Genomic DNA, 26,541 nt, shown 5'->3' with positions numbered 1-26,541 from the left:
CCAGCCTGGCCCTCCCTGCGCCTGCGCTGGCTCTCGGCTGAGCATGGTGATGGAAGACCACAAGCGGTCATCGAGCAGGCCAAGAGCAATGGGAGAAGGTAGTGTGCCACCGCCTTGGCACACAGCTTGCTTTCCAGCACCTCCTCACATTGACTCCAAACGTGTCAAGTCATCTCTGCAGCCAGCGTTGGGGGGGGGACGGGGGACGGGGGGACGGACGGTGAGTCTGTGAGCAAAGTGAGTTCATGCAACAAGATTGGGGGTGGGAACGCTCAAACTGGGCTTGTCCTGGAAGTGGGCTCCAAGCATTGCCTCCAGGAATGGCCCCTGGTTAAACAGCTGTAACAGACCACCAGCCTTTTAGTCATTTAATACACAGTTTATTGAGCTGGGTTGACTACATTGCCACTCTGACTGCACCCTCACCAAGCCCCAGGGCATCACTGGTGAAACTGCAGTTGTGCTGTGGTGGCCACCCCTGTGGGAAGAACCACCCTGGCTGGCCAGTGTCTGATCCATTGGGAGAGGGTGGGGGAACCATGTTGTCCCCGTGGCAGGCAATAGAAAAGGTGAGTGAAGGACTCCTTAAGATCAGAGATGTCTGGAATGGACACACTGATGTCCTCTCTCCTGTCCCTACCTGCCCAAGGGACCACAGAACATGGATCACCTGGGTCCCAGCAAGCTGCCCCCTCCTTTCCATCCATGTGCACAAGGGGACAGGGGTAGGCAGGCAACATTTAGCTGGTGCCTTGGCTCAGACAGAGGGAAGAAGTTCAGCTACAAGATGGTGCTCAGCATACACACACAGGATCACAGAATGGTATGGGATGTGGGGGGCAGACTTGTGCAGAGCTATGAAACCATAGGTATATAAGCCAAGAGCTGCTCACACCTTCAGAAGTGCTGGATCACAGCTCAGGACCATGTTGTTGGGTCTGAGACAACAGAGATATGGGGACAGCTGCCACAGGCGTGACTTGCAGGGCAGTTGGGGCCTTTAGGTGCAAAAGACCCCAAGCCTTCTCCAGAGCAATCCTCCAGGAGCTGTGGCAGTGGGGCTGCCAGGGCTCAGAGCAGGAGCAGGGGAGCAGAGATGCCTGATGGATATCCTGGGTGGAGGGGTAGCTGAGGCTGGCAAGTCCCCAGTGCCCACACTGAAGTAAAGAGCGGGTGGGAGCTGAGAGAAGGAACACCTTGCAGGAACAGTCCCGTGGTTCTGCTTGGCCCAAGCCCTGGGCTAGTGCTGTGGCTGATGTGGAAGCACCAAGACACAAGCTGGGCTGAGCTTGGTGGCTCGAGTGACCGGGATGCTGTGTAGGCACTGCCCAGGCAGCCCCTTGCCCCCGGCTGGTGGGGAGGGGACCATTTTCCTCCCAGAGACCTGCGATGTCCATCCACGGAGGCAACCAAAGTACCTAGTGTCCAGCAGCTGCCCACGGTCTCACAGGTGAGCTGGGGTAGAGCTGCAGGTCCCAACCAGAACCTGGTTTGGGGCAACAGGAGCCCTGGCCTGTGCTTGAGGACTCAGTAGTAGGCGCCGAGGAGGGTTGAGACCTTGTGCAGGAGCTCCTTGTGATTGGCGTGCAGGGGGATCCTCTTGTCCAGCACCTGCCAGCGGATGCACAGCTCCGGGTCGCAGCCCTGAAGGAACTGGAAGGGGACCAGAGACATCACGTACGCACTGCTGGCAAGGGGCCATGCCAGCCACGCTCAACTGTACTTCTAGTCCCCAGCCTCCTGCCCTTTCTTTTTGGGGCCCCTGTTGCAGTGCCACCCTGTGTTCATCCCCATGTTCTTCCTCCACTGCATGCAGCTGGAGAAGCCCACTCCTGACGAGGGCGAGTTCTGGGTCTGGAGCTCTGGGTCCCCTGCCCCATGCCTGCTGAGAGCCAGGTCAGGGAACCACAAAGGCGAGAAACCCATACCGAATTCAGCCGCTTCATCTCCACATCGTTCTGGTTGTCAAAGTGCACGCTGACAGCAACCGTCTCAACCCAGGCGTTATCTGTGTTGCGGGGGTCGTCAAGGTACCCCTTGTGTATCTGTGCATGGTGGAGGAATGCCACATTAGCAGAACCCTCACCACCAATCTGAGGACACCGAGAGGCCCCGGGGGTGGGGAGGCATCACCCCACAGCTCCTCTGCCCCGCTGGAGACCAGCACCCTGTTACCACTTCAGCTGGAGCCGTGGAGAGCGATCACAGCAGGCACGGACACCGGTGTGTGCGGCCCACCCCCTGGGCTGCCTCCCAGACCCCTGTATGGTACAAGGCCATTATGGTGTGCTTCCACCTCTCCCAGCCATTCCTTCCCAGTGGGAGCAGTGGCCAAGGTGTGATGCACCCTGCCCCTGTACCCTGGGTACACCCACATGCCCCTGTGCCACCATGATGTCCACATGTCCCCGTACTGTGGCGATGCCCCCATGTGCCTCTACTGCTGTGACACCTGTGTGCCCCTGTGCCAGGGTGATGCCTGCATGACCCCATACCGCTGTAACACCCATGTGCCCCTGTACCACTGGGACACCCCACCTCGGTGCCTTGTTTCAGCAAGTTCTGGAACTGGGACCAGAACTCCCGGCGCAGGATCCACTTGAGCTTCAGTGGCAGCGTCTCACCTGGTTCCAGTGACCCCTGTGCCAAAGCAGATGTCAGGCATGGGGCCTGCCATCAGCCCAGCCCAGCCTCCCTCACTGCCACCAGCTTGGCCATCGGGCAGTTGCCACCACTGCAGAAGATGCCACAAGCTCTGGTGGGGGGAGCAAGCAGTGGTGGTGCCTCCCTCCCTCCCTCTCCTGCCAGAAGTCCTCAGCTGTGCCCAAGCGGATGTCTGAGTTTGCCTGATTCAACCCCTGGACCTCTCTGTCAAAGGATGCTATGCCAATGGTTTAACATGCTCACATGAAGGACATGTGAGAACTGAAGCCATGGAGGAGGAGGAGGGAGAAGCAGGAGTCAGTGGGTCAGTGTGGGTGGGGGCATGTAATGGGACCACCGCCTGTCCAGCACTCCTGGCAGCACAGCCCTGCACGCAGATGCTCTGTGGGAGGGGCAGAGGTACCTCCTTGGACAAGGCTGTGACACCCATCTGTGTTTCTCCCTTTTCTGCAGGGCATTCAGCCACCAGCTGGTCCCCATCTCCCCAGACCATTCTGTGCCAGCTGGTTTACACCAGCTCTTACCCCGGGCAGAGCCCAGACATCCGACAGTGGGTACTGGGCCACTAGGACTTCCAGCATCTTCTTCAGGCTCTTCCTTATGATGGACCCATCCAAATTCCTCCTCCAGCTGTGAGAGAGGCCCCTGTTATGCTGCAGCCAGGACTCAGCTCCCCCCTGCCCAGCACACTGGCACAGGTTCCCACGTTGAAGGGGCAGCAGTGGGCTTTGACAGGTGCCAGTGTCTCTGAGATGGCTTCGTGCCCCCTTTTCCGTTCCACCTCCCCAGCCCCATCCTGGAGCAGGACACCTCCTTGTCCCCATGTGCTTACCGGGTCACAACGGGGTGCAGGGCATGGTTGGGCCCAAAGCAGCGCAGCCTCCCGCGTCCTCGCAGCCCTGTCCTTCCCATGGGGTTCCTAGCAGGGAGAGAGTGAGCAGGCTGGGATAGTGCCAGGGTCCCACTGCGCAGCCCGTCACACTGATCAAAGCCCTATAACTGCATCCCCAAATTTCCCACCACTGCACTGCACCTCTTCTGGGGTTCTGGGTTTCTTGGAGGGGGTGGACAGCCCTGAGGAAGATGCATGCCATTATCCCTGCCCCACCATCAGCCACAGGGAAGTGGGAAGGGGATGGATGCACCCAGCCCCCCTGGATTCTCTATCTCCCTGGTGCTTTGCCTACAGATGGGCACCCCAGCTCCCACCAAGCCCATCTGCCCCCATGGCAGATGCACTCACAGCGGCAGCCCATCCTGCACGGCGTAGAGCCCGTGGAAGCTCTGCCGGTCAATCAGCCCGTCCATGGTGTTGTAGTTGATCTTCAGGAGAGACTCCAAAGAGCTGGGGGGCAGGAGGCAGCCCGGCAGGGAGGGCTGGCTGTGCCACCCAGGGGAAGGGGCAGAGGAGCGAGGAGCCTCAAGGGGACACTCACGGGCTGAACGGGTCCTGCACAGCCATGTCCTTGTGGTCAGCTGAGTAGACGGGAGGGTCGTAGAGTGGGAAGTCCACCTGCAGAGCATGTGGCCATGTCAGGACCCCCTTACATCCGTGCTTTGGCAGCAGGCAGGGACTGGGACCCCCGGGGACACTTTCTGCCCCAATCCCTTTCTCTGCCTAGCTTGTGGCATCACTCCCTGGGGCATGTAGGGCTCCGGGTCCTGCTTGGGGGCTGAGCTTAGGCTCTCGGCTAGAGGGTCGGTGCCTCTCACTCATGCCCCTGTGGAAGCCAATGCCAGATCCTGTCCCTGACCCTGAGCCAGCCCTGATTCCGAAAATGCGGAGGCAGGTGGTTGTACCCTCTGTTTCCCCACCAAGCATCCCCAGGCATCCCTAGCACTGCAGATCCAAGCAGGAATGATGCCCATTCACCTTTCCTTTTCCCTGGGAAGGCCTTGGAGCTGCTGCTCCAGGAAGCCACTTGTCCCAGGGCTGGGAAGAACAGGAGCTCCCAAGTGCAACACAGGTGTGATGATAGGTTTGTTCCTCTTCCCACCACCATTGGGATCTGCCCCATGGCCCCTGCTCCCAGCCCCACCACCCAGGGTCACAGCTCCTACCTCCCAGGGCACCTTCTCATCTGGCACAGGGAAGCGGTGGGTGTGAGACCCTGGGTACAGGAGGTTTCGGGCAAGCACATGGTATGGGGGCTGGCTCTCCTCGGCTTTCCCCTCCAGGTCAACCTCCTTCATCTCTGAGGCTTTGCTGGAGCCTGCAAGGCAGACGTAGACAGCGAGGCCCCACAAAGCAGGGTGCTGAGTCCAGTGCTGCGGACCACAGCTCTGCTGAGGGGGCTGGCTGGGTCTCTCCATGGGGATGCTGCTGTACCCTGGGGACCTGGCCCCTGGCATCCCTTCTGGAAGGCCCCAGAGGAGCTCCCCTCGGGAGGCTGCCATGGAAAGCCTCAGCCATGGGCTGCAAGCTCTGGTGTGGAGGGTGGGAATGGCTGCAGGAGGGGCTGGACAGCCTCACAGAGCCCCCAAACCTCCCTGGGCCCAAGGAACCTCTGCCTCTGCCTTACTGCTTAACAGAGGGGCATGAGGGGCTGCTCAGCCCTGGTCTGCAGCCTGTGGGCACCAGCGTGGGGTCCTGGGCTTCCCTGATGCTGCTGGGGTGGAGGCAGGCTCCACTTACCGATGGGCGGCAGGTCCTCGCCTGAGCCGAAGCCATTGCCCTGCAGCGCCTGCATTATCCACCTCAGGGCCTGGGTGCTCTGATGCACCTGCATGGGAGAAGAGAGGGTCAGCCCTCCTGGACCCCAGCTTGCCCCTCCAGGCTCCCTCGCTCGAGTGCTGCAGGGTACAGCCCTGGCAGGAGGCACTGCTGCCCTGGGCTCCTGGCTGCTCATCCCCCCAGGGCAGCAGCAATCCTTGCTGTGCCCTGGTGCTCGGCTTGGAAAACCACCTCTGGGGAAACATTTTTTCAAAGCAGGTAGAAATGGAAGTGGAAACAGCAGCTGTGCTGCGGCTGTCTCAGAGAGGAGACGTCAGGGCCTGGTCCTGCTCCCCAGGCACCCCACTGCTCGTGCAGAGTGTGGAACAGCTTCACAGGAGGGGGTTGGAGAGCTACCCATCTCCAGAAGGTCTGGAGGGTCCTCTTGGGCCAAGGAGACGAGCTGGGTCAGATCTAACTGCTTGGGTGACCAGTGGAGGCAGGGGCTCATTCCACCACTTACTGCCTTCATCTTGTTCACTTTGGAGTCAAACAGAACATTTCCCATAACCTTTTCCTCTCAGATACTATTGTTTTGGCAAGGAAACTCACACTGTTTGAAGGGGGATTGATTCAGAGGGACTTTCTCTTGTGTTCTAGTTCAGTTGACTCAGCCCTTGGAAAACTCCCCCTTTCTTAGGTAGTTGCTCAGCTTTTGCCTCACCTGGTCTTCCAGAGAGACCAGTTTCTGCTCCACCAGCCCTGTCCTCTTCAGCCGGTCCAAGTCCAGCAGCTCTGCCAGCATGTCAACCCTGGAGGGACAGTGCAGAAAGGAAACCCCTCAGCAGCCACTCCTGCACTAATCCCAACTCTTTCCTGCCCAGGACACTGGAGGACAGAAGGATGTCCCTATCTCAGGAGTGCTGGTACCTCTGTGCAATGTCTCGGATCTTCTGTTCTGTGTTCTGCTTCTCCTGGCACTGCTGGTGCTGCAGGTAGTTCTCCTTCAGGTACATCTCCCAGGAGAGGAGGGCAGCTTCTTCGTTCTTCTCCAGCTTCTCTTCTGCCAGAGAAAGGGGACAGCAGTGCTGTCAGATCTCCGAGCATTCCAAAACCCGGTACCGCAGCCTGTCGTGCCTCGTGCCTCGGTGCACAGTGCCGTGCCCCGGGGAGGGGGCAAAGGGCAGGAGGGAAGATGTGGGTCCTCACTGAGCAGCTTGTGGTGCGTGGCCGGCCTGCGGAGCAAGCCTCGCCAGACCAGGATCTGCAGGTGGTTGAGGAGGATGAAGGGTGGAGGTGCAGGTGGGCGGCCGTGGTACTCCTCGATCAGGTCGTGCCGCTGGAACTTCCAGATCTGGTCCGTGTGCTCCTGGACCTGCTGGAAGGTGTAGCTGGGGCAGAGCCCAGGTGTCAGCCATGCCATGGGGATGAGGAGGTACATCGTGTCTGTATGGTGCCCCAGGTCCTACCCATCCCTGATTAGCCCTGGCCTGCATCTGCGACTGCCACCATATCTATAAACCCTCCGAAACTCCCCTGTGCTCTGGTCAGCATGTGCCCCAGGACCCTCCTTGCACTTTCTCAGTGTGTGGTGCCCTGGCTGTGGCCAAGCCTGTAAGCAAAGCCAGCTCAATTCACTGTCAGGGCCATGGGGCCAGATCAAACTCACTTGAACATGGCGATGAGGAGGTTGAGGAGGAGGATGTTGGTGAAGAGCAGGTATAGGCACAGTAAGATGACTGTCAGCCACTCTGGGAAGATGGGTTTCTTGTTGTCCTCATTTGTCTCTGGGCACTTGGGCTTGTAGGGGTCAGTCCCATTGGGGCTGCACTGGTCAATGTTGAAGTTGACCCCTGCAAGAGAGCACAGCAGGACTTTGTTGCAGCCAAACCTCACGGTGTCTCAGGGAGCGTGCTGTGCTCTCTGAAAGCAGCCAGCATCAAGGGAGCTTAGCACCAGGCAGGGATTTGACCTCGATCTGCATCATCCTAGGTGCTCTGCTCAGTGCCACCAGCTTTGCAGCTGTGGCACTGAGCTGGATCGACTCATGGTCCTGTGCCCTTGCTAGTGTGCTCTCTTGACTGCTTGGGCAGATGCAAGTCCCTGGGTTTGCATTGCTGGCAATGCTCCCAATGTACTGGAGCAGGGCTCCATCCCCACGCCCTGTCTTTTCTCCCTCTTGGCCTTACGTTGTGTTTGGAGAGGAGCCCTGTGCAGGACTTCCATGGGCCAACATGGCGAGAGCTAGGCAGACTGCAGCATGAGCTTGGTACCCCTCAGCCTTGTAGCAGCCACCCTGCTCATGCCACGCGCTGTCACAGGCCAGTGTCCCTTACCATCGATGTAGGAGGGAATCTGCCCAAAGATGGTCAGGTAGGAGTGGTAGACCACGCCACGGAAAATCCACTCTACACGTTCCTCATTGTGGATCAGGATGGCCTGCTTGGCAACCCCAAAGGACACCACCCACACTGCTAGCAGGAAGAGGAAGAAGAAGACATCCTTCATCTGCAAAGACAGAGGGGAAGCAAAATTGTGTCTTGGAGCAAACCCCACTCCAGGATAGTATAACACAGGTGGCACATCCCTCCCATGCAGGCATCCGGTTGCTCCAGCTGATCACCCTGGCAGGATGGAGGGGAACTCTCACCATGCGCTTCACAATGATGATCTTGGGCCCCAGCGTCTTACTGACTGTGAAAATGTGCATCAGACGCAGGCAGAAAATGATAAAAGCCAGTGACAGTATGATGCGCCCGGGGTATAAAGTTGACGGGATCAACCTGGGCACACAAGAGAGGAAAGGAAACATCTCAGTGCTGCCAGTGTGGGGTTTTTTTCTGATCTCACAGCATTACATTTCTGCAAGATTAGTGAGCTTCCCCAGAGTGCTGGGTGAGAGCTGCGGCATGAAAAAGCTCTTCTAAAAGCAGCTGAAAGCAGAGGCAAATTGGTCAGAATTAATCACATGACCACAAAAATCTTCACTAGCCTTTGGAAGAAGAAATTAAAAAACCTGCACAATTCTCACACTAGTTCTGTAGCCTACAGCTGTGGCTTGAGCCTGCGCACTGCCAGACAAGTGGCTGTGCAACTCACCTGCAAGTCAGCCCTGTGATAAAGACTAGGATGGCGCAGATATCCAACTTATTCCAGAAGTCCTTGAAGTACAGGGAAGCCATTTTCACAACCCCAAACCCATCTGGATCATACAACAGCTGTTGGGAAGAGAAGAGGGATTGGCATTTCAGAGAAAAGCCTTGTAAGAGCTCATGTGCCTTGTAGATGGGAGGGACCACACAGACCTGCTGGCCATCACTGGACCCTCTTGCTTACCCAAAGTTAACCTGAGCCTACGGGGTTTTCTATAGGGGCATGGAATGAGCATGGGGTGAGATAACTGAGAGGTGGGGCTGTTTAGTCTGGTGAAGAAAGGCACTGAGATGTTGAAGCAAAAGCTGAAAGAAATCAAATGTCAAGCAAAGCCTGGAAATGCTTCTGGGAATAAATGCCCAAGGAAGGAGGTGATCCCTCCATCTCCTGACATTTTCAGCTCAAAACAGCAAGTCTTTTTGCAAGTACCGGGGGCCAGACCAGATGTGGCCAAGGAGATTCTCTGGCCTCAGAGACGGGGGGGATCTGGCAGTCCCTTGTGCTGGGACCTCTCCAAATGGATGGTGACATGAGAAGCAGCATGGGAACATGAGCTACGCAGGATCTTCCAGGAGCACCCAGGGGGTGTCTCTCCCTCCTTTTGCCTCCTCCCAGCCTCTGCTCTGCCTGCCCCATACCTGGCGGGTCTCCTCACACACCAGGGAGAAGAGCCAGAAGTAGATGAGGTACTCCCGCCAGGACGGCAATGGCTGGAAGTCAACCATCAGGACATAGGCGAAGAGCAGGAGGAAGGTGAAGTAAGAGAGGATGTTCATGTGGAAGATGACAACAGGTGCCGTGAAGAAGGCTCGGAGGCGCGTCAGGCAGCCCATGGGCTGCAGCCTCTTCTCCCTGCGGGGAGCAGGGTGGAAGCGGGGCTGAGCTGCCCAGGGAGATGCCACGGCACCTTCTCCCAGCCAGCCTCGGTGCATGCACGCCCTGGCTGCAAGAAGTACCTGAAGGTGATGAGGCTGGTGTACAGAAGTGGGAAGAACAGCATGCACGCGATCACCCGCCAAAGCCCGTTGTCCACGCACATCTTCCCCCACCAGACTTTCGTTAGAAAGGCCTGTGAGGACGGAGGGAGGGGAGCACTGGTTATAGAAGCCACCCCCCGTCAGAGCAGGGCTGCAGGGCAGAGCCCCACCGCTGCCAACAAGGAACCCTGGATCTGGGGCAGGGTTCACTTGGGCAATCCCCCTCCAAGCACTTCTGCTGGGAACCCACCTGGACACCCCCATGGGACACAAAAGTCATGTTCTTTGCCTCCAATGCCAACTGCAGGCAGGTTGTTTTCCCCCAGGCCTCAGAGACACGGGTGAGGAGCTTCTGGGCTCTCTCTTCATCCTTGCGGTAGCAGTCTGTGAACACACCTGGCCGGGCAGGGACCCGGGGGATAAGGCTGAGCTCCGGGGCCAGCTTGGTGCTCAGCAAGGTGCCCGCTGAGTCACTCTTTGCAGCAGGACTTGGACATTGCTCCACGCAGTGGCCACCCTCTGCGCTCCCACCACCACCTGGGCATAGCCCTCGTAGCCCCACGACCCTGACTGTGAGGAGAGGACCCCTGTTTGGCACCGGCCACCCCACCCATCACCCCCCAGACACCTTCTGGGCAAAGCTAGCCAGCCCTGCAGGGCATGAGAGCAGTTCTGGGTTCCTGGTCCCCTCCCGCTCACCAATCGCCTTGTGCTCGTACTGCTCGGCCAGGGCCAGCATGTCGTCGGTGGTGTCGGTGTCTTCCTCCTCCTTGGCGAGCTCCTTCAGGATTTTGCTGCAGGCCAGTGCAGCTGCCACGCAGTCCTGGCTCTGGAGCAGAAGAGGCCAGAGAGAGTGTGGGGGTCTGCCCCTATCCTGCAAGTCCTGGCAGCCCTGCCAAGCCCTCCACGGCTTCTATGGGAGGGAAGGAAGGTGTCCCAAGCAGACTGCTGCTCAGGATGGACAGCTTGCTGTGACAAGGGCTGAGCTGTGCTCCCTTCTGGGTGCAGGGGCAGCAGGTAACCCACTGCCATGGGGAATATGGGGACACCCCTGCTCTCCCAGTGGGAAGCCTTGGGTGACGGGACGGTGTGACTCCACGGCTCTGCGTGGTGCACACACCATGCCGCCAGCCACGCTGCCTCTTGCCCTGGGAATGCTGTTTATCGGCGGAAGCCTTCTCCACCCCAGCTGCCATGCACCTGCGTCCTGCCTGCTGTGTGCTGAGCCCTCTCTCAGGCTTTGCAAGGAAGAGCATGCTTCTGGCCCAGCACATCACCTCTGCCCACAGCGTACATTTTGGTGGGGAAGGGAGGGATCTGGCATCATGGTGTGTGTCTGGGGATGAACGAGTGTCCGCAGGCTCACTAGCTGGCTCCCATTTGGCTGGGGGTCAGGCTTGGGCACTGCCATGGGCCAGCTCGCCTGCTGTCCCAAATGCCAGCAGGTTCAACCTTTCCTCTTGGGGCTGGGAGGTTTGGTTCCATCTGAGCCTCTCATCTGGGACTGTTAGCTCTGGGCTGTGATACCTGGGCCCAGATGATTTCTGCCAGCTCCTTGCGGTTCTGGACCACAGCCCAGATAAGCAGATCACGGACCGGGTCCATGGTGAAGGTGACTCGGCCAGCAGAGCGCTTGTAGAGGGACCGGAGACTTGACCCCTGAACCTGCAAGGTGTGCAATGGTCAGACCCATTCCCCTGCCAAGAGGCTGCAGAAAGCAGACAGCCTTTCAGCACAAAGCCACCCCTGAACCCTTGGTGCCTGCTTCCACTACCCATGGAAGGGCCTTTGCTGCAGACAGCAGGGTGACCAAGACTGGACTTCTCCTGGAAATGCCACTTTCTCTAGGGCCAGGATCACCTGGGGATGTGCCCATCCTGCCCAGTGCACCCACCCCACTGGGTCCTGCCCACCAGAGTCATGCAGCCAAGTGGGGCTGTGGGTGTAGGAGGGTGGGATTTGCACCTTGAATGTGGGACAGATGACTTGGGCAGGGCTTTAAGGGACTTTAAGTGGGATTCTTGAGCAGGCAAGAGGACAGAGACCTAGCTGCAACCTCCAGCACAGTTTCTTGAGCCAGCGTCCCCCTCCCCAACGCAACCCTGCCACCCTGTAACCTGGAGATGCGTACATTCAGCTTGATGTGTGGGACGGGGATGGAGAGCCGGGGCCGCTCCGTGTGCTTGGGCTTGGGGTAGAGAGGTTGCGTGGAGCAGCCCAGCAACTCCCGCAGCACCTGGGAGACATGGTGCAGTTGGATTCTTGGCATTTTGGAGCCAGCTGTGTGCTCTCTCTCCTCTAGCAGCACCTTCTGCAGCTTGCTGTGGAACAGGCAGGATGGTGCCATGTTGTCGTAGAGGTAAACCAGGGTGTCCCAGGTGACAAACTCCTTGAGACGCACTCCCTGCTCCAGGAACAGCTTCACAAACTCTGGCTTGTTGGAGATCAGGGCAGCTGCCATCACGGGGTGGAGATCTGTGGGCTGGCAGGCCAGAGGCAGAGGTGAGGGGCTCCATGGCCCCAGAGCAGGGCCCCCACCATGGTCCTCACTTAGATGAGGGGAAGATTTTATCCCTGAGCACACAAGGAGTTTCTGGGTATGAGAGAGCAGCTGGGAGGTAGTGGGACTTGTGGGACATCCCCCAGAGACACACTTGTGGGTTAGTATGCCCTCTCCTCTGGCAGTAGAAACCCTCTGCTCCCTTGGCTGCTGGAGGACGGACGGGGTAGGGTAGAGTAGACCCTCTTTCCCCAGCTCATGAGGATGCACCATACAAATGAACAGGACTTCACAAGTTTGTCCCCTGTGCAAAACTCTTCAGCTGAAGGAGGATCACGGTGCTGCCAGCTGGATCTCAGCCATGGGGAGACTGGCTGCTCCCAATGGTCACCCAGTTCAGCCTTTGTGGGGTTTTCCTTTCCAAGGCAACCTTTACATGTGAAAGCACAGCCCGTGGGTAAGGGGGTACATGTCCAGGAAGGAAGGTACCTGCTGAGCTTCTGCCACAGCTTGGTTTCAGCCTCAGCTTTTCATACCAGCTACACCTGTCCAGGGCTGCAGGACCTGTAACAGCCCTGGCCTACATCGGCTAATCTGAGTGCCTGCCTCATCCTCCCTTCCTGACAAAGCTGTGGATCTTTCTCGGGCTGTGCATTTTCACACCATCAAATATTTCCTTCTGGGGTTCCTAGTTCCCACCAGCCCTTCCCAGTCCCACAAAAGGTATGTGAGCTGAGGGAACCCAAAGTGTCCAACGAAATAGGAAAATCCCTTCCAAGTCCCACAGCCCTATCAGAAAGGACAGTTAACCCTGCTCAGCTTTGACTTCTTGACAGCAGGACCAGGTGTGGGACAGCAGAGCTGGCTTGTGCTGCTCCCTGCCCCACTCTGTAGTAAAGTTTGAGCAGGGAAGCACTAGGCTGGGTAAGAGGAGTTTAGGGACAAGTTGCCATTTGACAACATGGCATGAGCAGCGACCACAGGGCAGAGCTGGCAAGAGGTATTTTTGGGTCTAGGTTGGTGGATTGTCTTTAAAAGACACTGGTTTTTAACAAAATACTGATCAATCACCTTTATAAAAAATATAAGCCAAATAGGACCTTTACAAGCAATGAATTATAGGGTGTGCTCACCTCTGCTTTGGGTGTTTTAGTGCACTTTTGAAAGACAGGACAGATAAAGAGCCCCTGACAATACGGTGGGAGTTTAGGGTCCAAGAGAAATGCCTTCAAAAACTCTCCCTAGGCACAGCCAAGGTGAGCAGTGCCCTCAATATCCACAGTCTTCAAGTGGGACCTGACAAGCTGTAAGCCTCACCAGACAAGAAGCACAGGTACTCCCTTACCTTCCACTCATAGTCATCCGTGAAGATCTCACTCCGAGCAATGTCCACCCTGTTCCAGGCCACAGCTAACTTCAGCTGGTGGTCCCAGTTCTCCCGACCAAAGTGGTCCTGGTTTCGGGATGCTGCATGCAAAGTGCACGTGTTAGAACAGAGAATCATTTACACGGCGAGATGATACTACCTGGAAGCCCCCTTGGAGACCTGGCCCTTTGGGGGAAACATCTCTCCCCAATCAGCTCAGCATCACAAGGTTTGGGGACCCCTTTGATGACACCATAAGTCAGGCAGCTGCAGGAGGTGACTTGTGACCCCCCATCCCATTCATCTTGCCCCCTCCTCCCAAGCAGCTCCCCACCCCTCACCTTTGAACAGGGCCTGGAGGATGGCCACGTCCACGTCCTGCTGGCCATATTTGCCCTCTCTGAAAATGGTCAGGAGCTGCCGGCTCCGCACTATGTCTTGAATCTACAAGGAGAGCCGTGGGCAAGCAATCAGCAGCAGCACCTCCTCCCTGCCACTTCCCGCAGCCCCCTGTCCTATGTGGGGCAATTCTTTGCTCCCCTCGGGTTGCCTGCAGACCCCCTGTGCTGTGTCTCCCAGCCCGGCTGGTGTTGGTCCCAAATGGTACCTCTCTACTCAAAGGGAGCAAGCAGTGGAGGAGCAGAGCTTCAGCCTTTGGGGTGCCCACCAGGACAATGCTGAGCATGGCTGGGGGGAGATGGATGGTTGGTGGAACATGACCCTTAAACGTCACACTGGGAGCGTTGCTGCTGATGGGCAAGGAGCCCTGGGGACCCTTTTGATCTGCACCAGCATAGCGAGAGGAGCTGTCTCCCTGCAAGAGGCTCACCTTCTTGGTCCACTCCACCAGCTTGTCCTCAGTGAAGAGCTCATAGGTGTCATGGAAGAACACACTCAGCTTCTTCTGGATCAAGGCAATGGTTATCTTGGGCACAGGCAGGCTGGCCACCTGTGCGATGACATCGGCCACACGGCCAGACCCTTCGACAATCACACAGGGAGTCCCGTTGGTGATGGCATTGTAGATGGTCTGCAACAGAGTGGGGAGGCTGTTCCTAATCTCACCCAGAGGCCAGCAGTCCCTCTCTGAGCCTGAGACCCACACCACTGCTCCGCAGCACTCCCACCCAGCTGCGTTTCAGCTAGTGTGGCACCATGCTCACACCAAAACTGGAGAGCAGCACCCTGGGCAAGGAGCTGCCCCCTCCCACCACCCCCGCCTCTCAGCTCTGCTGGGAGTGGGCAGGAGGAGTTCCTTACATCGAGTGTCCCGGGGCCTCCTTCCAGCACCACGCACACGATGGGGATCTTGATGGCGACACCTGTGGGGAAGCAGAGCCCGGGGTCACCTCCCGGTGGGGCAGCCCCCCACCGCCACCCCTCCATGCAGCTGAATGTAGTCCCCTCTGAGCAGTGGGGTGTGAAAGGCAAAGTGGGAGCACTGCCCCTGACATGCCAGGCTCCAGGAGAGAGGGGAGACGATCTCCTGGCAATCATGCTGCTGGAGCATGTGTGTGCATATGTTAGAATAGAAGATCATTTGCACAGCGAGAAGCCCCCTTGGAGGCCTGGCCCTTTGGGAGAAACGACTCCCCCTGATCAGCTCAGCATCACAAGGTTTGGAGACCCCTTTGGTGACCCCATAAGTCAAGCAGCTGATAGAGAAAGGCTCTTTGATTTATGTTACCGAGGAACCAGGTTCCACATTTATCATGACAACCCACTTGAACTCCTTGCCTGGATCCTCCAAGGAAGCCACAGCCTCCCCTCTCACCGGAGGCCAGGATGGGCACCCCTTACCAATGGATGGCCCATCCCTCCTTGTGCCCTCCCCTGCCTCAGGCCTTGCTGTGTGTTGCCATTACCTCCTTTCACCTTGGTCTGCTCCGAAATGAACTTCTCAAGTCTGGTCCTCAGGGGGATTTCCACCCCATACCTCCCGTGGGTCCCATCGTCCACCAGGATGAAGTGGGAGTGGTTGCTGTCTAGGCATGACAGGCTGCCTTGGTTCTCCTCATCCAGTATGTACTCAGCTGGAAAGCCACCCTGTAAGGTGCAGGAGAGGCTCTGGGAAAAGCCTGGCAGGGCTGTGGAGGAGCACCAGATGCCCGAAGCAACCAGCGTGTGGGACAGGAACAGGCCAGCACGTGGGGACAGTCTGGCCAAACAGCTGGCCCTGCCCACCCTGCAGTCCTCACATCAGTCTTGCCCCATGCTCCTCTGTCTCTGCTCCACCTGCCCTCACACCCACAAGAGTCCTCCCAGGAGAAGCGCAGCACCTACACAAGATACTGGGTAGGGTAGAGGGGTTCTCAGCAAACATCAGCCCAGGACCATCATTCCTTCTGGTGCTGCTGGGTTTTACCACAGCTGCCAGCCATGGGCACATCTTGAAGCACCCTTTCCCACCACAGTCCTTGGCAGGACTTCCTCAACAGTCCAGACAAAGGCAAAGCAAACGCATCTCCAACTCTGCCTGGCTCACCATGGGACAGATGAGGCTCTCCCGGTTGTACACAGTCCCCCAGGTGGCTATGCCAATGGTGACGATCTCGCTCTCCTTGTGGCTGCAGCTCAGGATGAAGTCGCGCACTGCCTCTCCCACCTGTTTCATCACACCAGTGTGGGACCCCCCTGTGATGATCCAGGCCCCTGGGGGGTCAGAGAGGGGCTTGGGAAGGGAGAGGCTCTGCTCACAGCAATCTCCTAACATCCCCCTATATGGCTGCAGGAACACCTGGTCCTCAGAGGTGCTCCATCCCCCAGAAGATATCTTCCCTGCCCACTACGTCAAGCCCTGGCGGCAGAGGAGATGCCTTCTTCAGCTCAGTGTTGCATCTCTCAGTCCAGCTCCCTGTCAGCCTGTTTGCAGCGACTGAGCAGGAAGAGTCCATCCCTGGTGGTGGTAGTCCAGACAGGGACCTACAGGCCTCCTGGGCCAGCTCAGCATCTCCACAGCAGCCCAACTCACTGAACCTGGCATGGCCAGATAACAGGTCCCTCTCCTGCTACAATCACAGGGAGAGCCTCTGCATCTCTTACCAGTGGTCTGGGCCACTTTGACTAGCCCTTGCCGGAAGATGTTCTTCAGCCTTGGCTTCATGACGAAGTTTTTGGCTCCCCCGGTGACTGAGATGAGCAGGTTGGGTGCATCAAGGCCCCAGTGCTGTGTCATGAGGTGGTAGATGACCCGTGGAGGGGTATCCGAGGAGACGCGCACATACTGCAAAAAAGGGAACATATACACATTTTAGGTAAAACCAACAGGGTTGTCCTGGTTTCGGCTGGGATAGAGTTAATTGTCTTCCTAGTAGCTGGTATAGTGCTATGTTTTGGGTTCAGTATGAGAAGAATGTTGATAACACACTGATGTTTTCAGTTGTTGCTAAGTAGTGTTTAGACTAAGTCAAGGATTTTTCAGCTTCTCATACCCAAACAGCAAGAAGGCTGGAGGGGCACAAGAATTTGAGAGGGACACAGCCAGGACAGCTGACCCCAACTGACCAAAGGGATATTCCATACCATGTGATGTCATGCCCACTATATAAACTGAGGGGAGTTCAACACTATTCAGTACTCTCAAGGGGAAGAGAAGGTCTCTGGATCTAACAACAAGGCAACAGGCACTGCGGCCACTGCAACCCCCACAACAGGCACTGCAGCTGAACCAGCGAACCAACCCACACCAGTATCAGTTGCCCCCATACAGAAGAAATATACAAAACAAATGATGCACAATGCAATTGCTCACCACCCGCCAACTGATGCCCAGTTAGTTCCCAAGCAGCGATCCCTCCCCTCTGACTCCCCCCAGTTTATATACCTAAGGACAAGGACAGGGAACAGCCACTCCTTGAAGCATAGCCCTCAGAGCATGAAGATCAGTCTCATGGTTTCAGAAAGGGACTGGGTACAGGGCTGGGAGAGAAGAGAGATCCTGTCCCACCCCATCTTCCTCTGCTTTGGGGCATTTCCACTCTTTCCTAACTTCCTCTAGTTCAGGAGGGAGATACTGGCATTTCATCTGCCATGGCAAGACCTGAACACTGGCTCCCCATGCACCACAGACAGGAAAAAAAGATCACCTTCCCTATCTTCTGTCCCAGGCCCGTGAAGTGGATATCACCGAAGGCATCTGTTGGCATTTCCTGGATGTGCCTGCTGGGGTCCCATTCCTTCCCCAGGAAGATGGGAGGTTTGGCAGCATCTTCCAGGTGCTGTTCCCTGAGATAGCCGCACTCGCACACAATCCTCCTGAAACACACACCACCAACTTTGCCAAAACCAATCTAAACCCAAAAGGCAAAGCCCAGCTGCCCCACCTGCCTCAGGCCAGGCAGGGGGTGTTGGCGTTCTCATTAAGAACACCGCATGCACCAGCATCTCCCACCCAGCTCATCCTCCGACTCAGAATGTGTGCAGAAGCAAAGGCATTGTTTGGGGGAGAATTTAGCAAAAATTGGTATTTCTGCCTGCAGAGGTTTAGGACAGAAATATTAGGGTTCCTCTGGATGAAGCATAGATGGAAATGACTGCATGTGAAAGCATCAGAAATGTTCCTCACTGGGACACGGGATATCAGCCATGTGGTGACACACAGCAGCGTGAAGAACCAGTCAAAAAGGAATTTGTGAATCCCCTTGACACCAGCTTCCTTAACAGAAAGGTGGGATTTTCTGGTGCTGTAGCTTTGTCACCAAACACCCCTTCTGCTTTCCTGGCAGGGGAGGGGAATGAAAGACTGTTTGACTTACCCAGAATCTGATGTCTGGGAGCTTTCAACAAAGTAGGTGCACTCTTTCTTCCGGATGTTTTCAGGAATCCATGAGACGAGATTTTCCTGAGGGAGCAGGAAAAGCAGCAAGGGGTCAGGGTTTCTGCAAAGGGCCAGAAGTTACACCAGGGGCCAGACACCCCGGTGCTTGGAGCATCTCTGGGCGCTTCTTTTGACGTGAAGGAAGAAAGCTCCATCACTATCTGCAAGGACAAAGCCAGATGTACTCCAAGGAGAGGAGATATGAATGCTGGACACATACCTCAGATGTTTGGGTTTTTTCTGTCTGTCCCTAAATCTAAAGTGATCTGTTATTAATGCTCCCATTAATGAGTCACCGGACAACTCATTAATGCTCTTCCGTTGTGTGTGGCAAACCACTCCCTCTTCCAACACCTCCTGAACTTGCCTTTTCATTGTTACCCATAGGGAAATGTGCCTTCCGCCTGGTCTTCGAGACACTGCTACTGCTCTGCTGGAGGTTGGGGACCACCTCAAAGTCGCTCATCTTCCTGGGGTGCGTGGCGGGATTGTCTCCTCTCTCAGGGCACACCTTGTTCAGTTCGGAGGGGAGCACCTTGGTGCGCCGGCCACGCACAGCCATGGCTGCTGTGTCTTGTCCCAGTTGGCCTCCTCTCTCCTGTTCCTAGGCTGGGAGGTCCAGAACATCTCCATCCTGAGCACAGCAGAAAAGAAGGATACCCATGAGCTTAAAGCACTGGGGCAACCTGTCCATCATTTCCTGGGTGGAGAGACGTCCACGGGAAACCTGCTGGACCCTCGCCACGGTCCTGACACAGGGGCCACGTGGGTGGTGAACCAGCCTCAGCATGCACCACACTACCCCGGGGAAGCCCATCAGCCTCCACAAATTGACCCCACCGCACTCTGCCCACCAGCACAGCTGCTGGTCTGCCTGCTCCGCTGCCTGGCCATCCACCAGCCCGCAGCTCTCCTCCCTTGCTCTCCGCTGCAGGCAGCTGGGATATTTCTGGCAGCAGGGAGAGCAGAAACCAGGTCTCTTGTGCGAGCAGCCCCAGCATGGCCCTGCATGGAAAATCTGTACCAACATGCTGGCTGCAGAGACAGGGCACTCCTCTGTAGAGGCGGGGGGTCTCATGCCCCCTGCAAAGGTCCCCTGAGAGCCCAGAGCTAAAACCGAGGTGCACACAGACATGCTGCATAGCGGGGACTGCAAAACTCCTGAGCCCTCCCCACTGCCCACAGCCCCCATTGCCGAGCTCCTGAACTGCTGAGACTGGCGAGCTGCCAGAGCAAGGACGGAAAAGCTCCTGGGTGTTACTGGAGCCCAAAGGAGAATGGTGTCCTCTCAGGGGAGATGTGATTAGGTAATGGAGGAAGCACAGCACTCAGGTAAAGCGCTGGTGAAGCTGTGGGGTCAGCAGGCCTGTGTTTAGGGAGGATTTTGGCTGCCTTTCTGCAAGGCACACTTGGCATCACACCAAAGGGTGGAGAGCCCTTTGGGGGGACACAGCATGGCAGAGCAAAATTATGGCTACCAGTGTATTTCCTTCACATCTCCTTCCCCCAGACTCTGTGCTGCTGCAGGCAGGGAGCAGCGAGGAAAAGCCTTTTGTCAGCCTCACTGGCAGGGTCCCTCTGGGAAGTACGCAGCCCCACCAACCTTAGGAGCCAGATTTTGGCAGACTGGCTTTCTGCATCAGCACAACCCACGGCAGATCTAATTGCTTGAAAAAGATCTGTCTAAATAAGGTCAAACACACACTCAATTCTTCTTCCTGGCCCCCCAGGGCGGGCAGGCCAGAGGGGGTTTGGGGCATGGCCACAAGCAGCTCCTAAACCCACGCAGAAGGGCTCTCACATGGGGTCCTCCATGGGCACCCCAGGGGTGAACAACCGTACTGGTAAACCCCCCAGAATACCTGTCCTTAAGGTCTCCGGGGCAAAGGGCAGAGCTGCTCCCGCAGCATGCGCTGCCTGGCCCCGCCGGGGTTCGGCAAGCGCTGCGGGAGGGGGGCTGCACCCCCGAGGGGCCTGGCAGCCTGCCCCACTGCAGGCAGCGCGAGGACCCTCACGCCAGGGGTCGGGTCACCTCTCGGCTGCACAGGGTGGTCACGGCACCGGTTGGGACAAGGGTGCAAAGCCCTGACCGCAGGCGCTGAACGCTGCCTATGAACCATGCCCACCCCCCAGCCCCTCCATCGGCGCCACTGTCGGCGAGGCTGCCCGTACCTTCCCCGCAGCATCCTCCGACCGCATCACCAGCTCCTCTGCTCTGTGCCTGTCACAGGGATTCAGCCCCGTGTCCCTCTCCTCCGGCGGGTCATTTTGTCACTGGAGACACGGACGATGAGCGGAGAATAGGGCAGAGCTGCCTGCGAGCTGCCTGCAGAGAGGAGGAGATGGCAAGGGCGGCTGGCAGTCTCCCAGCAAATCAGGCTGCGGAAGAGGTCCCTGCCGAGAAGCTGCAGCGCCCAGGCAAGCCCCGAGTTTGCTCGAGCGGCTGAGTCATGCTCCTCGCTGCCCGCAGCAGCGATTTCCATCCGCAGCCTCCAAGCGCACAGCCTGCCACGGCCCTCAGCCCCACGCGGGGCGAAACGCTCGCGCCCGAGCCCCTCTTGGCAGATGTCACAAGCAGGGGCACACGGACGCTGCCGGAAGGAAGCAGCAGCCCGGTGGCTCTGATGGAGACTTGGGTGTGTCGCTGGCTTGGCAAGTGTGATGAAAAATCTCTTCCTTACCAGTTTCAATCAGTCTATATAGTATGAAAGTGTATTAACTTTATTTATATATACATATATATAATATATATATATTTTAGTTATACACTGTGATGTGATGAGGTAGTGGAATTTTCCTGGAGACTCTGGTATTGTTCATGCTGAAGTAAAACAAATAAAGGACAGCCCGGCCCTGGAAAGAAGGACTTTGCTTTGTGGAAGCTCAGAGCTGTCCCTGAAGGATAAAGGGTACCCCAGTCAACCATGATAACGCCAGCGTCCCAGCCCTTCTGACACGTCTTTGAAACCCTCCCAGCATCGTCTGGCGTCACAGATTGGTAACTTGAGCAAGACCGACTCCAGGGATGCCGGGGGTCAATAGGCAAGGGGTAAGAATGCTGCAGAAATAGAGTGGCTTTGCAAAGTTTGACCGTGATTAGCAATTGATGGCATGGCTGTTAGTGATTAGTCAAGTCGTGTTGTACCTGACTGTTTGAAGGGTATAAGAACCCCGTGTAAAACCACATTCGGGTGCCCTGATTTGGCTGGGACACCTCATGCCCATGAATAAGTATTTACCCTTGTAATTCTATGCTTTGCATCCCAGCCTCTCTCCTTGGTCGGCACGGGCCAGGTGTGAATGTTCGTAACACAAGCCCTGGGTGAGGAACCTCACTGTCACACCACAGGGATCAAAAGCCTTTCGGCTGGTGCTTCCCACCTCCCCGTTTCAGATGCTCTCCTCCTCCCGTTATGCTCCATGCCCTAAATGAACTGGCTTCTCCACTGGATTTGCAGCCACTTAATTTGCATTTGCCACAAGATTCGCTTAACAAAACCAGCATTCATCTTCCTCAGGACATGTGTTAAGCAGCAAAGCCAGGCCAGGAAGGCAGCCAAGGCAGTGGACGCTGCAGCAGCGAGTGATTTGGCCTGCTGTGGCTCAGCTGCAGCCCTGGTGACTGCGACTCGGAGCGAGCTGAGGGTCCTGCAGCACTGGGGCCCAGACATCCCTGATCACTCTTGATGGAGAAGACTGTAAAACATCATGGGGCAGTGCTGGGAGAGAGCTGGGAAGAGAGATGTTGCTGGTTCTCAAATGCAGGCACATCCTTCAGGTCTGGGGCTGAAGCCCTGTGCCCCCCTTCATGTTGTGATGGGCTCAGGGGCTGGGGCAATGCATTAAACAAACAAGTAGGGTCCAACGGAAAACACGGTGGTGCAATCACATCCTTTAGCTCGCTTTCCAGCCAAAGCATATAAGTTAGCATGGGCCATCTATGCAATGAGTTCTGGTCTCCTTGAACAAGAGCAAACAGCTGAGACATTTTGCTGGGAGAACAGATGCCACTAATAAGGCAGTAAATAAAATCCATGTGCAATGCTTTACAGTTTAGTTGTAATTAACTCTGCACTGCCAAAAGAACTGAAGCCAGAACTGCATATTAATTACACATTAATGTGAACGTTCATCCGCTCTTGGCTGGCTAGCTCTCTGGAGAGCGTGGCTTTTATTTCACTTTTGCATATGCCAAAACCACTGTGGCCCAGTGGGACCTGCATGGAGCCAGTGCGCTGGGGTGGTTCCCACTCCTCCTAAAAGCCCGGCTAAAACCCAGCAAGGCTGAAAGCAAATCCTGGCAAGTTAACATCCATTTGCAACAGCAGGAGGAACAAGGTAAGAGCATGAAGGACTCTGGTCGCTATCGGGGGGCTGTGCCTGAACACACGTCCCATGCCTCAGGTCAAATTCAGCCAGATTGATTTTTGGGAACTGCACCCCAAAGGCATCATTTGGGTCCGTTTCTCCAAGGAGTTCCTGTGAAGGATGCCTCCTTCCTGAAGCAATGCCTCTTGCCTGGAGGGACAGAGGCCAGCACTGGCTGGGAGGAAGGGAGCATCTGTAGTGGAGGCACCGTGGCCACCAGCCCCTCCCCAGGCACGGCCAGGGGTGCATGCCCACAGGGGCGAGCAAACCGGCGTGGAAGAAACCAGGCACAGCCCCTCTCAGCACCGCCGGCACCAGTCCTGGAGATGGTGGCTCGGCTCCAAGCCTCGTCCCGCTCCTCAGGCCAGCAGAGAATGTCCCTGTTCTCTGCTGAGCCTGGTCATGGTGCCTGCCCCTGCACACGGCCAAGCCAGATTTTGGGGACAGAGGAAGGGTTTTGCACTGGCTGGCACAGAGGCCAGGTACTGGCAGTGGGGGATCTTCAGCAGAGGGACCAGCTGCACCGCTGCCCGGACATTTGTTACCGATATTCAGCCACATTTGTGTTCCTTCACTCCACCGCCATCCATTATATATGGCCAGGATGGATTAGCGGGGCTCAGTTACACGTGAGAAATTCCAGCGAGGGGCTGGAATACAATCAAGAAGCAGCAGATCAAAGCCTTTAAACACCTGTCGCCTGGTGAGGATCAATTACAGATTCAGCCTCTTAATCCCTGCCCAGTCCCGGCACGGGCTGATGCCTGGCACAGAGTGGCTCTTGTGCAGATGAGCCGATGCCACCCTGCAATACAGCTGCAGTGCCAGAGTGGGTTACGCTGTGCCATAAGGGGATTTTGCCAAAAGCCCTGCAAGGGTTGGATCTTCCTCTAGGTACCAGAAAGCCGCTTGCAAACATCCTGCCTCCTGCTCTCTTGGAGTGCCGGGGAAGGACAGAAAAGGCCACCCGGATGCCCCGCATGGCCTGGGACCTCCAATGAGAGGATGCTGCTCAGAGGGAGCCTTTGGGAAGTGCCAAAGAGCCACCTCCTGCTTGCCAGTTTTCCGATATAAATCTCCATGAGATTTTCGTCTTTGCATCCATGTCTGGGGCAGAAGGCACTGAGAGCCCATGGTCACCCTGAGCAGCCTCACCTCATGCTTGGCTGCCCTTGCCGGGGCAGATGTGGCCGCCAAAACTCTCGACACCAACGTTTGGGTCCGCTCGCTGGGAGGCAAGGTCTGCCAAAGCGGCAGGCCAGTGTGGGCAGCAGCTCAGCCCCAACGCCGGGAGCTCCCAGCCACCCGGTCTGCGGGAGGGGATGGAGCGGGGCGGCAGCGAGGGCCTGGCACCCTTTGGGGCATGCTCCCACTGCACAGCTCTTGGGGAGGCCCTGGAGTGGGGGGAGCTCTGGGTTTCCCTGGAGACTTCCGAAATACAAGGCACATCCCGGCTGGGGCCGCTTGTCCCATGGGCAGTGCAGGCAGCTGCCCTTCAGCAGGCGGCTGTGCCAGGGCTGCCTCCCCCAGCCTGGACAGCCTCCCCACAGGATCGCAGCCCTCCGCAGCACAGGGGTGTGCGGGACCAAGAGAGGAGAGGAGGGTCTCCCCCAAACCTCCACCTCAGCCTCTTTCCTCGCCCTGGCCTTCAGGAGAGCAGGCACTGGCCCTTTTGGGGATCTGCTTAGAAGAGGCCCAGTGGACCCTCCCTTCCCCTTCCCTCTCCCTTCCCCTTCCCTTTCTGGGGGTGCATCCCTCTCCCCCAGTTCCCAGGGCCATATCCCTCCCACTCCCCCAGTTCTGCAGCAATCAGCAAAGCAGCACGGAAGAAACCAGGCATGGCCTCTCTCAGCATCCCCGGTGTTTTTGTTTCAGAGGGACCCCGGGGGTACCGGCTGCCCTGCTCAGAAGTGGAGCCAGGGGAGGCAGCGTGCGTGGTCCCCTGAGCCCGGCTCTTCCTCCCAGACCCTCTGCCTCCGCAGCCATGACGGATCTTGGATGTTCTCTGGAGGGTAGTGGGGCCGGCTGCGCCTGTCACTGTCCCACTGCCCAGACAGGCTCTGGAGATGCTGGTGGGGCATGGGGGGGCTGCGCTCCCCGTGCCCCACAGAGAGTCTCTGGCACCAGGGACCTCCGGGACCCCACTGCTGCTGCCACCACCCCTGCCGGCCCTGCCACAGCCCCACGTAGGGATGGAATCGGCCATGGGGACGGAAGCCCGCCCCACCATGGCCATCCTCCACCAGCAGGTGGTGGACGGCCATGATGGGCTGCCAGCAGAGCGGGCAGGTGGCAGCGATGGCGGTGGCAGCCCAGCGCTGAATGCACACGTGACAAAATTCATGCCAGCATGGGTCCACGGCAGCGGGGTCTTCGAGGGGACCCAGGCAGATGGGGCAGATGTCCCCCTGCTGGGACCTCATGGTGGGTCCCAGCACCGCCAGCTCATGCCTGGGCCCCTCCAGCGCTGCTGCTGCCGGGACTTGATGGGTGCCGCTGGTGGGACTCGGCTGCTGGCAGGTCACGTCTAGTGTGCTGTTGGTAGGACTTTGACGGCTCAGGCGCTGCCCACAGGATTCGACCTCTCATGTGCCACTAGCAGTATGTGCCACTGGCATGTATCATTGCCCACTGCAAGTGATGTCATGGGGTGACTGACTCTCTGGTGACATCACAAGACTCTCAGGGGCGCACCCAGGAGCTCCCCCAGTCTCACAGACACACCCTGCGATGCAAACCCCATCTGGCAGCGTGCTTCACACCTCTCCGTTTGCTCAGGCCCCTTTCAGGCGGTCCCTGTTGTTGTTGTTGGTTGTTTTGCCAGCATCACACACTCACAGAGCGGTTGCGGTTGTCAGGGGCCTCCAGAGCTCATCTGGTCCAAGCCCCTGCTGAAGGAGGGCCACCCTGAGCCAGATGGAGCCTGGGCACCACTGAAAAGAGGCAGCCTCTATCTTCTTTGCACTCTCTCTTCAGATATTGATATATATGGAGAAGATCCCCCCAGCCTTCTCTTCTCCAGGCTGGACAGTCCCATCTCTCTCAGCCCCTCCTCATTGGAGAGATGCTGCAGTCCCTTCTCCATGTTGGTGGCCCTTCACTGGACTCTCTCCAGTCTGTCCCTGTCTCTCTTGTGCTGGGGAGCCCAGCACTGGACACAGCACTCCAGGGCTGGCCTCACCAGTGCGGATTCCCTCCCTCAACCTGCTGGCAATGCTCCTCCTCGTGCAGCCCAGGACACCGCTGGCCTCCTTTGCTGGCTCAACTTCAATGTGGTGTCCACCAGGACCTTCTCTGCAGAGCTGCTTTCCAGCGAGGCACCCCTAGCGTGTCCTGGTGCCTGGCGCTGTTCCTCCCCAGGGGCAGGATTTTGCGTGTCCCTTGGTTGAACTTCAGGAGGTTCCCATCAGCCCATTTCTCCAGCCTATCGAGGTCCCTCTGGGTGGCAGCAGGATCTCCTGGTGGCTCAGCCACTCCTCCCAAACTTACCAAGGGTGCACTGTGCCCCATCATCCAGGTTACTAGTGAAGAGGATCAGACCCAGTATTGACCCAGGGTTACACTGCTAATAATCAGCCTCCATCTAGGCTTCATGCCGTTGATCCACACCCTCTACTTAAAGACCTAGAGCATCAACATTCAAAATCACTTCTCCACAGATCAGAGACTATTTGCAAAGTTCTGCCTTCCCCAAGCATTCTGCTGTTTCCAGAACAATGAGAAGTTTCTGGGCTATCATTTATTGGCCTCAGTTAGCATTTTCATCTTCAAGCTGCCTCCTCCACTTTTCCCAAAAATACTATTGTAGCACTACATGCTGAAACCACCTGTCTGAATCATTTTGTGCTCCCTGCAAATACACTGAGGACACTACTGCGAAGCTCAGAAAAGCTCGGGGAGCCGCCAGAGCAGACATTTCCAGAACCACAAAGGTTTTAAATCCCTTTGGCCTAGAGGGATCTTGAGTCATGAAGGAAGCTACAGGCGCAAACCAGACCCATCGTACCTTCACGCACAATGGCTGGCATCAGAAAGCTTGTGAGA

General features: G+C 57.1%; 1 protein-coding gene across 1 annotated transcript; it reads right to left on the bottom strand.

Annotated features, from left to right (window-relative positions):
• Positions 1–389: 389 nt before the first annotated feature.
• Positions 390–18,118, bottom strand: TRPM2 (transient receptor potential cation channel subfamily M member 2). The gene is made up of 31 exons (XM_075033281.1): positions 18,068–18,118; positions 17,399–17,567; positions 16,356–16,536; positions 15,799–15,965; positions 15,179–15,359; positions 14,574–14,635; positions 14,143–14,343; positions 13,655–13,757; positions 13,293–13,414; positions 11,579–11,929; positions 10,975–11,112; positions 10,147–10,276; positions 9,698–9,843; positions 9,427–9,539; positions 9,109–9,322; positions 8,417–8,535; positions 7,968–8,100; positions 7,654–7,825; positions 6,987–7,170; positions 6,527–6,708; positions 6,248–6,380; positions 6,042–6,129; positions 5,300–5,387; positions 4,726–4,877; positions 4,101–4,177; positions 3,908–4,009; positions 3,497–3,583; positions 3,189–3,294; positions 2,539–2,640; positions 1,929–2,045; positions 390–1,653 (listed from the first exon to the last, which is right to left on the bottom strand). The coding sequence occupies exons 2-31, from the start codon at positions 17,456–17,458 to the stop codon at positions 1,528–1,530; spliced, it is 4,137 nt and encodes a 1,378-aa protein (XP_074889382.1). The 5' UTR covers positions 17,459–17,567; positions 18,068–18,118; the 3' UTR covers positions 390–1,527.
• Positions 18,119–26,541: the final 8,423 nt, after the last annotated feature.

This window comes from Buteo buteo, chromosome 7 (genome assembly GCF_964188355.1).
Source record: "Buteo buteo chromosome 7, bButBut1.hap1.1, whole genome shotgun sequence".
NCBI classification, from domain to species: domain Eukaryota; kingdom Metazoa; phylum Chordata; class Aves; order Accipitriformes; family Accipitridae; genus Buteo; species Buteo buteo.
This window is presented reverse-complemented; position numbering and strand designations above follow the sequence as displayed.

Coding starts and splice junctions, on each gene's coding strand:
- TRPM2 (XM_075033281.1), bottom strand. CDS start 17,458: ATGCCAACAGATGCCTTCGGTGATATCCACTTCACGGGCCTGGGACAG. Junction 11,930..13,292: donor CGGATGACTATGAGTGGAAG/GTAAGGGAGTAC, acceptor CTGGCCTGCCAG/CCCACAGATCTCCACCCCGT. Junction 9,844..10,146: donor GTACGAGCACAAGGCGATTG/GTGAGCGGGAGG, acceptor CTGCCCGGCCAG/GTGTGTTCACAGACTGCTAC.